Consider the following 13,325-nt stretch of genomic DNA (forward strand, 5'->3'; position numbering starts at 1 on the left):
TGGCAAAACCATTCAAAGATTTGCAGATACCTATATAGGCTTTTGGTTTTTAGGCAACTTTAAAATGTATTTTTAGTCCTTTGTATCCTCTTGCATTCACTATCATATAAAAGAATCACTAAATGCCTATAATTGCATGCTTAATTTTTTCAGCATGCATTTTACAGAATTTGAACATTATCCATTAATTACCTCAAGGTTACAGTGCAATACTGAAGATAAAAGAACCAGTACAATGCATGGTAAATATGATCGTCCATGTTTAAGAACTCTGTGGATGCAACCACATTAATTCACTGATCTGCAACACAGCTTACAGCAGAAAAAAAAAGCTACCACAAAAGGACTGAAGCCCAGTACTTTTCTCTGAAATAGTATGGGAGATTTATCTGAATGGCAATTTACAAAAAAAAAAAAAAAAAAAGCTGCTAAATGTGAAGATGGCACATTAATTTATACAATTGTACCCAACAGTGCAAATGTATGCATTTGAGGTATTAATTTGCCCATGGCCAGAAATAATTATCTACACAATACATGACAATGAAAACTGTTGTTACAGTACACTAAAGCTGGAGTCAAAATAGTAATAATCCATTTCCTGCTCAGCAATCTGTATCACCAAATCAAATATTGCACATAAAAAAGTAAATTGTACAATGCTACTCAGAGGTATAGAGGCGTATTTTCAAAGTACTTAGACTTAAAAAGTTACATAGTAACCTATGAAACTTTCTAAGTCTAAGTACTTTGAAAATGAGCCCCATTGTGTTACATTTTATAATACATATTTATACAGTAAGTGTGATACAGTACTTGACTGAGGTTTTGTACCTGTTGATTTTCCAGGTTTTAAAATTATATACAAATTGGAATATCATCCGGCCAAAAAAAAAGTGTTTTAACAAAGAATGAAAAATAGTATTTAAAACCCAACAAGTTAGATTGTGGAAAAACAGCAAGAATGCCTGGTTATTGCTTTATTGGAATAAGAGGCTACAGTACTGCTTAATATTTTTTTTTTTAAGTCTGTTCACTAAAAGTAGCCCTGAGTCAGCCTATGTGCAAAATCTACATTTTTAAACTTGCTGTTGCTGATCTATGCCATAAGCTCCCACAGCAGCATTACTACGCATACAAAATGCAGAACCACAAACAAACTGATTAATAGGACATAAGCATTTTCTTAGCATCTCTGTTGGCAACTCCTTCTTTAGACGTTCCATCTGCTCCACCTGGAATATATTAGGCTGTTCAGGATTCCAATCATATATCCTGTTCAAGCAAAAAAACAACAACACACATTGTTACATAAGGACACAGGGAATGAAACTGATTTGCTTAGATTCCATGAACTTATTTGACACATCATGGTGACACTATATTCTGGGTAAAAGGACACATAAGTTAATAGCAGTGCCATTTAGAATATCATCTGGAGTTATGTGATATGTGCTGAAAAATCTGATCTTGAGGCCTTCTCTGGTACATCAAGCTATATACAATGTTGTAGGCAAAGGTCACACTTCAGGAAATACATTGTAAATAAAATAAAAACTAATTTTGGGTTGACCTCCTTGATTCTGTATGAAAGGGGAGAGGGGTTGGGGGGGGGGGGGGGGGAGAGGTTTGGGTAGGCTGGATGGGATTTATTTTTCTTTTGTTGAATAGTGTTGTACCTGTTATGCTGATACTTTGAAAACTTAAATTACTGACACAAAAAAACAAAAAACACAAAACCAAACTATATGGACTTTCATAATTTAGGAGCCTATTTTCTGATCTGTATAATATAAAACTTTGAAATAATCATGCACATATAACATACAAAGTTCCCTTCTAACCTATTGATATCCTTTTTGGTTCAACATTCCTAATGGTTAGTGCAGTGGGTTGAGGAACTGGATTCAAGTCCTACAGCAGCCGGGGCCGGCGCTCTCTGGCATCCCCCCCTGCAAACTATCAGTTGGTGCCCCCCCCCCCCCAGCATCTTTCTCTCTTCTCCCCACCCCTTCTCCCACCCCACCCCCCTTTTTCAGCCCAGTGCCTTAAAAGGTGAAGATTTTTTTTTACTCAATAGCTTTTAATTTATTTAAAAGCTTTCCATATGTAGATAAAAATATCATGAAATAAAATTGAGTATCATTAAAACTGCTTAAAAAACTATTGTAGCTGGTGAAAACAGCACTAATAAAAGCTATATTTTGAGCTCCTTTTTCTACACTGTTCTATACAATACAGTAATATATGCCTAATTTCAGTGAGGATATCCTGTTTACTGATGGGTTCATCTCAACTGTTGCTGTAATCTGCTTTGGGAAGCCTGGTGTTAAAGATGGGAAATAAAATTGAACTCTCCTTTCATTGGGGCACATCGAATCACATCTTCACCTCATCTCTTTTGTACAAATGGATTATTCTGTTTTGAGCATGTTTCAGGGAAAAGTGGTTTTCAGAAGTCAAAATAATAAAAATAAATATTTTCTTTCATGAACATCTCTCATTTGCTTAAATATAACTAAATGCGCTATAAGCCCTTAATGAATCCATTGGTTTTCTTATATTTTGTCCTTGTGATGACTTATGCTGTGCCAAAACCTGCCTCCCCCCACTACAACAGCAATGCCGCCATCCCTTTTCCACATACTACAACCCCCCTCTCCCACACACTACAGTCCTATTTTGAAGGGCCTGTCTGCCCTGGTGGTGTAGTAGCCTCTGCGGCTGCAGGAAAGAATCCCACTCTTTCCTGCCCACTGCCTCTACTCCATCTCCGCTTTGCTCTTTGTGCTGTGGGCGGCACCGCTGTGTTTTCAAAATGGCTGCTGAGACTGCCGCTGAAGTCTCGGCAGCCATTTTTTAAATATGGCGGCGGCGGCGCCCGCGGCACAGAAGAGCAAAACAGAGACGGAGTAGCGGCCACTACACCACCAGGGTGGCCTTCAAGGATCTAGGTAGGTTTTGGGAGGGCTGTAGTGTGCAGTGGCCAGTGGAGCGTAGCGCACGGGTAAGCATGGCAGTTTCTGGCACCCCTTGAATGTTGGTGCCCCCTGCCATGCATACCCTGTTTACCGCGTTCCGCTGGCCCTGACAGCAGCTCCTTGTGGCCCTCGGCAAGTTGTTTAAACTTGCTATACCGCCAAATACCAACATAAAACGATTTAAGCGGTTTACAATAAAACAGGAAAACAGAAAATAATACCAAATTCAGATAGGACAGAAAGACAGACACACACCCAAGGTCATTCATAGAAAAGAAAAGAAAAGAAAAAAAAAGACAATAGACCAGGAGTCATTCTACCAACTGAAAGCTACCGCCAAAAAACTATGAAACTGGAGCCATACCACCAAATGTGGAAACAGGTATGTCAACAGAAGGCCTGTTCAAAGAAGTAGGCTTTCAAAAGTGCTTTAAACCTTTGAAAGGATTGTTTCAAACATAGTGGTCCAGGAAGATTGTTCTAAAGAGAGGGTGCCAAGCAGGAGAACACTGAGGGTCGAGTGAGTTCATAATTAATATTTCTAGAGTTAGGTATAACCAGTGTATTGGAATCAAGAGACCTAAGACTGTGAGCAGGGGTGTACAGAGTGACTAAATTAGAAAGATACAAAGGATCCCCAGTGTGATATACTTAACTAGCATAAGAATTTTAAAAATAAAATAAAACTTAGCAGGGAGCTGGTGTAGTCCAAGTAGCAAAGGACAGGCATGATCACACCTTTTAGCATTGCAGAGGAAGTGAGTGGCATAGTTTGAAGCGTTTGAAGTCTTAATCTGAGACTGAAGTAATCCCGCATAGACCACACTGCAGTAGTCCACATGGGACACGAGTAAGGTCTGAAGAGCAGTGTGTAGTGATTGAAAATCTAGCATAGGGCGAATGGTACATAATGAGTGTAGAACTGAGAAATCTAACCTGATTCTCCATTGCCCTAGGTACAAAATCTTAGACGGAGTACTTGAATATGGTTGTATCACAGAAAGATGATATCAAATCCATGACCCTTTACAATTCCTAAACAATATATATATATATATTTTTTTTTACACCTATCACTCACGCCAAAATCTATACACAAGAGAAAAATATCCAACAAAAGAAATGACAAATGATAAAACATTTTCTGATTTCAACAGCAATCTTTTTGGGTGACCATAGTGAGAATATGGATTCAAGAATTGTTAGCTTAATTTACTGACTTGCACCCAATTTGACTAAAATTTGTTTTGCTGTCAATCTCAGCTGAAGCCACCAAAGCTGAGTTTCACTAAGGGGCCCCTTTAAGTCATGCCAAAAAGTGTCTGGCACGGTTGTTAGCGTGTGGGTTTGTGCCATTAATGGCTGCGTGCTAATTTCCCAAACAGCACAATGCCCTTACCGCCACCTATTTTGTAGGTGCTAAGGGCTCCCACGCTAACCCCGTACTAATCGGGCAGCTCATGGCAATGTGCCCACGCTACCCGATGGCACACCTACTCTCTGCCCTCAGACAAGCCTCCCACACTAAAAAATATTTTTTATTTTGTAGTGCAGGGATTAGCATGTACCCAGTTTGGAACACTACCGCGGGACACCTCAGCACATCCTGCAACAGTGCTTTTTGGCCTGCTGTAGGCACATACTAGGCTTACCGTGACTTAGAAGGCCTCTAAATTTTTGTCAACTTTATATTACTTTTTGACATAACAGTCATTGCTTTAATGTGAATATTTGAATGCTATTCATAATAAAACTTCTGCTAACTCTCAGGTTAAGTTGTTTAGATGACAAGAAATCTTCCTGTCCAGTATTTTTGTCAAGCTCTGCAAACTTGCATCAAAAATATACATTAATGTACAAAAAAAATAACATTTTATCTGACCACTTGCAAAAGCTGGGCAGAACCTGCTAAATCCAAGTTATATGTAAAATTCAGGTTTTGTTTCAGCCAAGTTAGTTGATTACAAAACACATTCCAGAGTCATGCTGAAAGAAACCATCTTACTTATCTCCCTAGCTTAGTTTAAAGCTTTGGCTTTCAACAAGGCCAGATTTAGGGTGGGGCAATTGTCCAGGGCATCACGATAGAAGTGCTGCCATGAACCTCAAGCTGGGTCTGTTATCAGGGAAGAAGAAAGAATAACAGCCTGTGTTCAAACCAGAAGAAACTCCTTTTTCTCATGCCAAATCTCCTGCCTGCTATTGGCTTGCCTTAAAAATAGCCTGCAGTCTCCCCTGTCTTGCACTGCTGCTGCCCCTTCTAGCCCATCATTAATGGATTCACAAAAAAGTGATGCACAAAGGTCCCTTCAGGGGTCCAGCAGGCAGATGGGGTACCAGTGACATCCCGTCCAATGCACTACCCACATCAGAGCTGGGGATCTGGCTTCAAGGATGGCAATATTTGAAAACAGTATGTTAATAGCTAGGAAGAAAGTACCATTAAAGTGCTGACTTATGAATCTAAAGAACTGCAGTGATACAAGGTCAAACCTCCACACAAATATTGACATCATATGACATTGAATACCACTTTACTCAGGTCTAATGAAGTAAACACATTGCTTGTCAATTCCAAATCTAAGCTCAAGGTAAACTACCCTCAGATGCAATTCTCTTGCCTAAGGGAGTCTAAGTTGCACCTGAGGCAATGGATAGGTCATGCTGAGTTTAAAGGGGGTCTGGACAGATTCCTGAAGAAAAGTCCATTGATCGTTATTCAATTTTGGTTTTTTTGCCAGGTTCTTGGGGCCTGGATTGGCCGCTGTCTGAGACGGAATGCTGGGCTTGATGGACCTTTGGTCTTTTCCCAGCGTGGCGGTGCTTATGTGCTTAAGTGTCACTGGGAGCAGCAGGATTTAAACTCTGGCTTCCCTGGCAATCAAATAAGATCACTTCCTCTCAAGTACCACCCATTTATAAACATTTAGAGTTATGTTTCGCCTGGTGGACCTTTGGTCTGATTCTGTTGGGCAACTTTTCAATTTTTAGGTTCAAGGGTCAGTACTACTGAAGTAGGAAGGAAGAGAGGGAATTATCTATCATCTTCACAGACTATTTACAATTTCGCCATGTGTTGAAGACCAGATTTTTGGGGGCTACTGGGGGAACACTAAGAGAAGCTTTGGGGGATAAATGTGAGGTGGATAAGCTGCTGGTAACAGGATAAGGCTGTTTATATATTTTGTTTTTAGTTGGTCAGTTTTATTGTGTTTTACTTTTATGTTTTAATTGTAATCTGCTTTGTACAGTTATTTCAATTGAAAAGGTAGAATATAAATTTTGAAACTAAATTATGTTTCTGTATAAGACACTATAAAACTCCCATCAACTTTTAAAACTAAAGTCTGCTACAGTTGACATTTGCATGCAAATTTCTTGATTAAACCCTGGTTTTTACTTCCCAAAAAGTCAATATAAAAAATACCTGTCATAGATTAATCCATCAATGCCATATCCTCTTAGCTTATGCCTGTTTTCAGGGTCATTGGTGTCATCACCCCAACAGAAAATAACTAAGCCTTTAGACTTGGTCTCTTTGATGTACTGTGGATGTCTCAGCAGGTCTTCAGTGTGAACATTTATTCCCTGGAAAAGTAGTAAAATTTGTTAACTGGAAGCAAATAAGATATGTTCGCAGCCACATATTAAGTCTACTAAATATTTGCTTTCAGACTTTTTTTTATATAGAATCTGAAAAACACAATAATTTAGAGAACATTTTTAAATAGCCTCTGCATAAATGCAAAACCAGTGGATTCTTTGTACCTATAGACCATGTACTTAATTTTCAAGGGCAAAGTACATACATACCTTTTGTATGAAAGTTTTGTGTTCAATTTTGGTTGCCGTATCACAAGATATAGCAGAATTAGAAAAAGTTCAAAGAAGAGCAACCAAAATGATAAAGGGAATGGCACTCCTCTCATGTGAGGAAAGGTTAAAGAGGTTAGGGCTCTTCAGCATGAAAAAAAAAAAGACAGCTGAGGGGATATGATTGAGGTCTATAAAATCCTGAGTGGTGAAGAATGGATAAAAGTGAATCGATATTTTACTCTTTCAAAAAGTACAAAGATCATGGGACACTCAATGAAATTACATGGAAATTTAAAAACAAATAGGAAGAAATAATTTTTTCACTCAACAAATAGTTAAGCTCTGGAACTTGTTGCTGGAGGATGCAGTAACAGCAGTTAGCGTGTCTGTGTTCAAAAAAAGGTTTGGACGTGTTCCTGGAGGAAGTCAATGAAGGGCTTTTAGAATTGGATGGGATGAGTCTTGTATCTTCTGAATCATCTTAGAAATGAGCAGGATTGGAGAAAAGCCATACAAGGGGCCTCTTGCTCCATGGAATGAAGAATGCATCTGGAGCACGGCTGTGGACAGATGAACCTCTGGAACAAAATATTGCACTTTTTGTTGAATTCTGACACGAATAGATCTATTGCTGGAGATCCCCCAACACTTAAAGAGTTCTGATGTCACTGTATTTTTGAGCAACCACTCTTATGGGGTCTATCCTTCTGCTTAGAGCTAGTTGGCAAAGCTTGAATGATCCTGAACCTCCACTGCTACTTGGTTGTCCATGCTAATGAAATCTGGTTGGTTGCTGAGTTGATCTGTGAAGGCCTGAAGACTGCAAAACATAGCATAAGTTCAAGAAGATTTGTGTGTAGACACCATTCTCTTTTTGATTAAAGACCTTGCATTTGAACTAGCCAACAGAGGTATTTGTTGTCAAAGCAGCTTGATGAGAAACTGGAGCTAGATTTTGATGAGTTTTGCCACCACTGAACAGTATGATGGATCTGAGGATCAGTGGAACCAGCTATTTCCCACAAAATTTGAAGAAGTCTGAAACCCATTGAAGAGGCTGTATGTGAATGCATGCTAATGTAAGAACAGAAACAGCCTGGAGAGATGAAATCATACTGAAGGTAGCGATGGGTTAGATGCCAGTGTTTGGGGGAAGGCTTCCCTATATGTGCCAATGAATTGAAGATCTGTGTTGGGTGAGAATGCTGCTTTGACATTAAGAAATCTAAAGATTTTAGGTTTCCACTGCATGTTGCAACTTATTTTGATGGAGTTGCGATTAGCAAGTTGTTGAAATATGGGAATACTAGTAAAAAAGGCCCGTTTCTGACACAAATGAAACGGGCGCTAGCAAGGTTTTCCTTGGAGTGTGTATGTTTGGGAGAGTGTATGTGAGAGTGACTGTTTGAGAGTCAGAGTGAAAGTGTGAGTGTGTGAGAGAGAGAGTGAGTCTGGGTGTGAGTGTGTTTGTGAGAGAGTGTGTGTGTGAGAATGAGTGTGTGCAAGTGTGTATGTGAGATACAGTGTGAGAGAGAGTGTGTGTGTGTGGGCGAGAGAGAGAGTGTGTGCGAGACACAGATTCTCTGTGAGAGTGAGTGTATGAGACCAAGCGAGTGTGTGAGTGACTGTGTGGCACATAGAGAGTGAATGTGATACAGTGTGAGACAGAGTGTGTGAGAGTGAGAGTCAGAAAGACATTGTATATGAGAGAGAGAGAGTGTGAGCCGTGCCCTCCCAATCCATGGCCATCTGTCCCCTGCCCCCTCCATTCATCCTTTTCCAGCAATTCCCCTATCTCCCTGAGCCCTGCCCTCCCAATCCATGGCCATCCATGTTTCTCTGTCACCTGCCCCCTCCATTCATCCCTATCCAGCATTTCCCCTCTCTGCCTGAGGCCTGCCCTGCAATCCATATCCATCCATGCCCATCTGTCCCCTCCATTCATCCCTATCCAGCAATTCCCCTCTCCGAGTCCTGCCCTTCCAATCCATGTCCATCCATGCTCCTCTGTCACCTGGCCCCTCCATTTTTCCCTATCCAGCATTTCCCCTCTCTGCCTGAGGCCTGCCCTACAATCCATATCCATCCATGCCCATCTGTCCCCTCCATTCATCCCTATCCAGCAATTCCCCTCTCCCTGAGTCCTGCCCATCCAATCCATGCCCATCCATGCTCATCTGTCACCTGGCCCCTCCATTTTTCCCTATCCAGCAATTCCCCTCTCTCCCTGAGCCCTGCCCTCCCAATCCATGCCCATCCATGCTCCTCTGTCCCCTGCCCCCTCCATTCTTCCTTTTCCTGTAATTCCCCTCTCTTCCTTCCATGACCCCCCCCCTCGCATCCATGCTCCTCTCTGTCCCATGTCCCAGCCTGGCCCTGCCCTCTTCTTCCCCCCCCTCTTCGCATCCATGCTGTCGTTTTTCCCCTGCCCTCCTGCTCCCAGTGTTCAACTTTGCTGCCCACCCTCTTCTATCCCCCCAACATCCCTTTTCTTTTGTTTTTTTTTTTTAATTTACCTCCGTGGTGGCGGTTCCGGCAGCGCAGCGTCAGGGAAGGAGGCGGCGTTTCCGACGTCTAGCCTTCCCTTCGCTGTGTTCCGTCTTCTTCTGACGTCATCATTGACGTCAGAAGAAGGCGGAACACAGCGAAGGGAAGGCTAGAGACGTCGGGAGCGCCGCCTCCTTCCCTGACGCTGCCGGAACCGCCACCACAGAGGTAAATCTAATATACTAAAACGCACCGTGCGTGGGTGCGATCAGTTTGTTTTTTTTTCTGCCCTCGCGATCCGTGTGTTTTCCCCGCCCTCGACGTCATGACGTTTGACGCGAGGGCGGGGCAGAGACGGCTGGGTGGCTTCACACCACGAACGCCACAAACCCTTCAGGGAGTGTTTTAGTGACTTCAGAACGTTGTCCTCATTAGAACGTTCACGGTGCGTTTTATTATATTATTCACATTTTGTGGAGATGAAGTTACCACAGCTAGACATTTGGTAAAAACTATGGAAGACTGATGAAAGATCAAAGGGAAACACCTTGTATTGATAATGCTGGGTTTTGAAAGGTGAACCTGATATGATAATGACTTGGATGAATGGGAATGTAAGCATCTTTGAGATCTAGGTAGGTTAATCAATTATTTTGTCTTAAAACTTGAACTTTTTGCACATAATCCAGTTGAGATGTCCGAGATCCAAGATGCGGTGTAATTCCATTGATATTTTTTTTTTTTTTTTTGGGGGGGGGGGGGGGGGGGGGGAGAATTTGAAAATACCTGGAATAAAATCCTCAATTCTGTTCATTGGAATGTGCTTGTTCAATGGATCCTGCAATCAGTAATGCTTGAACCTTCTCTGCTAAACTGAAGCTCAGATAGAAGGTGAATACTGAAAAGTTGTGGAGGTGTGTGTGTGGGTAGAAGAGGGGGCTGGACAAAATTTACTCTATAACCAAATCTTAGGATTTTGAGAGCCCATTTTGTCTGTTGTAATTCTGTCACTATTTACTGAAATAGACTAGCCTCCTTCCTATTTCTGGATAATCAAATTAAATGTGGTAGAGAGAACTTGGTCTGACATGGTTGATATAGAGGCAGTGATAATTACTCCTGGGAAGAGGTATCATAGACACAATGAGTGGACTTGATCAGGTGGAAAGTAGATTCCTCCAAGTCATTTAACATCTGGAAAAGAAAGGCATCTGTACCTTGAGAAGAAATTTTCATGTATGCAAATGCCTTCTGTGTTTGTGCATGTTGGAAATACAAGATATGATGTTGATGAGCTGTTATTCTAGAGCTAAGCATTGCTCTTTGAAAACCCTTTCTTTCCCATATCATCCAGAATTTTAGGATCTCTTCCAGGAGGGCCCAAAGATTGTGATCTTACAGTTTTGAATCATTTTAGCACCGATTCCAATAAAACAGATTGATGAGGTATTTGAACCTTGTCATGACCTAGACAGGTCTAGAATTTGTATTTGCAATCAATTAATTTTAAGATATGAGTAGATAAAGAATTTTGCCAGATCTTTTCCTGAAGGACTATGGAAACAGCATGAACAGGTACAGCTGCTGATTCAGGCAGTATCCCTTCGAAGTTGTGTCTAGCATCTTAGATCTCTGGAAGATAAGTGGAAAGAAGCTGAGCTAATTTTAAATGGAATTCAGAGTAGCTAGTATCCTCAGACTGTTAGGAAGAAGATGGTAAATTCATGGATTGATCCTAATAAATTTGGTCTACATAAATTAACTGTCTCCCAATTCTGTTGTGCTGAGAATGAATCTTGCTCTGTATCAGACAGATGACTGGTGATCTTCTTCAGTTTTCAAAGGCAGAAACTGCTCAGCATGCATATCCAATAGACTTCTGTTATAATCTGTCTTCTAGTTGCATATAAGGTGAGGATTTGCTAGGCTGGATTCTGAATATTAAGAGAATGCAAGGATTGAAGTAGGGTTCTGTTAGCTAAGCTCTGATGCATTTGAGAAAGGAAATTGAAGGTATCCAGACTTGTGAGTTCATCTAGAGCAGACCAACATATCTGAGAGGAATGATGAGGTTTTTGTCTCTTTCACAGGGATCACACAAAAAAAATTTTGTGCAGCTTTATGCTTTTCTAACATGACCACATCACACCTATTTTTGCAAAAACTTAATTGGCTACCAGTACAATACAGAGCTAAATTAAAAACTCTATGTCTGATCTTCAAGAACCTTAAAGGAAATGGCCCTGAGTACCTGAAAAATAGGATGATCCTCTACACATCGCCAAAGACACTAAGGTCCTCTCAAGGATTATCACAAACCACACCCTCTCCAAAAGACATTACATGATGTAATATCTGCAAGCAAGCTTTCTCTGGAGTAGCCCCACACTCTAGAATGCACTGCCTGAAAGGCTCTGCTTAACAAAAGACTATCTACTCCAGGAAGCTGGTGAAATATTGGCTCGTCAACCAGGCCTTTAATGGAAGAAGTAACTAACTTGTTAGTCCACTCACACGTACAAGGAGTGAAATGGGTTGCACATACTGAAGCAGGACACGCTTATCCACTCCTACCCTAGCTGAGATAATATTTAACTATCTCTCTGACCTCATGTGCAACTTTCTTTAAATCAGTCACCTTACTTTCTAACTCTTCTTGCTCTCTTACCTATTTATTTATTTATTTTTTTGTTACATTTGTACCCCGCGCTTTCCCACTCATGGCAGGCTCAATGCGGCGGGCAATGGAGGGTTAAGTGACTTGCCCAGAGTCACAAGGAGCTGCCTGTGCCGGGAATCGAACTCAGTTCCTCAGTTCCCCAGGACCAAAGTCCACCACCCTAACCACTAGGCCACTCCTCCACTCTTTGCTTATACCCTTCACTATCAATTAAAATGTTCTATTATGTATTGTGTTGACATTGTAAGTGGTATACTATGCCATACTTTGTATTGTTATTTGAAAAGTTTTACTACTGTAATTGCCTATTGCTCATGTTAGACCTATTCTTACCATCTTGAGTGAATTCCTTCAAAAGGCAGTAAATAAATAAATAAATAATTGCCCCTTTAACAGATGACTTACATAGTAACATAGTAGATGACAGCAGAAAAAGACCTGCACGGTCCATCCAGTCTGCCCAACAAGATCAACTCATATGTGCTACATTTTGTGTCTATCCTACCTTGATTTGTACCTGTCCTGTTCAGGGTACAGATCGTATAAGTCTGCCCAGCACTATCCCCGCCTCCCAACCACCAGCCCTGGCACAGACTGTATAAGTCTGCCCAGCACTATCCCCGCCTCCCAACCACCTGCCCGGCCTCCCACCACCGGCTCTGGAACAGACTGTACTATCCCCACCTCCCAACCACCAGCCCCGGGACAATGTCTAGCAGCAGAGACAAGGAGAAAAGCACTGAGAGAAAAACATGGTTTCTTCTGGATTGACATGCAGACCAGAAACCTGATTATCTTTAGGCACCAAATCTTAAAGACATAGTTGAGGCACAGGAGGTGTTTTACCAGGATCTCAGGAGCACTAGGGATCTGAATGGCAGATGGAACAGCTTTTGAAATAAACACAGTTGAAGCCAGTTTTGCCTTTTTAGGTGTTTTGCTCTGACTGCTTGTCAAGGCAATTAATGTCCCTAAAGAGTTTTATTCTCTCGAGTTTCAGTGGTAACAACACTTGGGAACAACTTCATTTTGGGGACCATTCGTGGGGTTGAACTCAGTCTGATAACTATTTGATCCAGCACACTAAGGAGATAACCACCTGATAACCACCCAAGCTGCAAAGAATCAACCTATGCATCCAGCTTCTCTTATATAAGCACGCAACTATGGAACGCACTACCAATCGCCGTGAAAACAACAAACGACCACCAAAACTTCCGGAAACTCCTAAAGACTAACCTGTTCAAAAAGGCATACCCTAACGATCCAACCCCGCAACACAACAATATAAAAGTCTGTACTGGACATAACCTTCCTCCTTATGACGCCCAATGTGTCTATCACACTTGATCATTCTCTAC

General features: G+C 41.4%; 1 protein-coding gene across 3 annotated transcripts in view; it reads right to left on the bottom strand.

Annotated features, from left to right (window-relative positions):
• Window positions 1-366: 366 nt before the first annotated feature.
• The window catches only part of GPCPD1 (glycerophosphocholine phosphodiesterase 1), a 158,554-nt gene continuing 145,595 nt past the window's right edge, over window positions 367-13,325 (bottom strand). For all 3 annotated transcript variants that reach the window (XM_030196300.1, XM_030196298.1, XM_030196299.1), the window contains 2 exons: window positions 6,409-6,569; window positions 367-1,275 (listed from right to left, as the gene is read on the bottom strand). In XM_030196300.1, coding sequence (XP_030052160.1) covers window positions 1,080-1,275; window positions 6,409-6,569 — 357 coding nt within the window. In that variant the 3' untranslated portion in view covers window positions 367-1,079. The remainder of the gene's footprint in view (window positions 1,276-6,408; window positions 6,570-13,325) is intronic.

The sequence above is a fragment of the Microcaecilia unicolor genome, chromosome 3, assembly GCF_901765095.1.
Source record: "Microcaecilia unicolor chromosome 3, aMicUni1.1, whole genome shotgun sequence".
Lineage (NCBI taxonomy): Eukaryota > Metazoa > Chordata > Amphibia > Gymnophiona > Siphonopidae > Microcaecilia > Microcaecilia unicolor.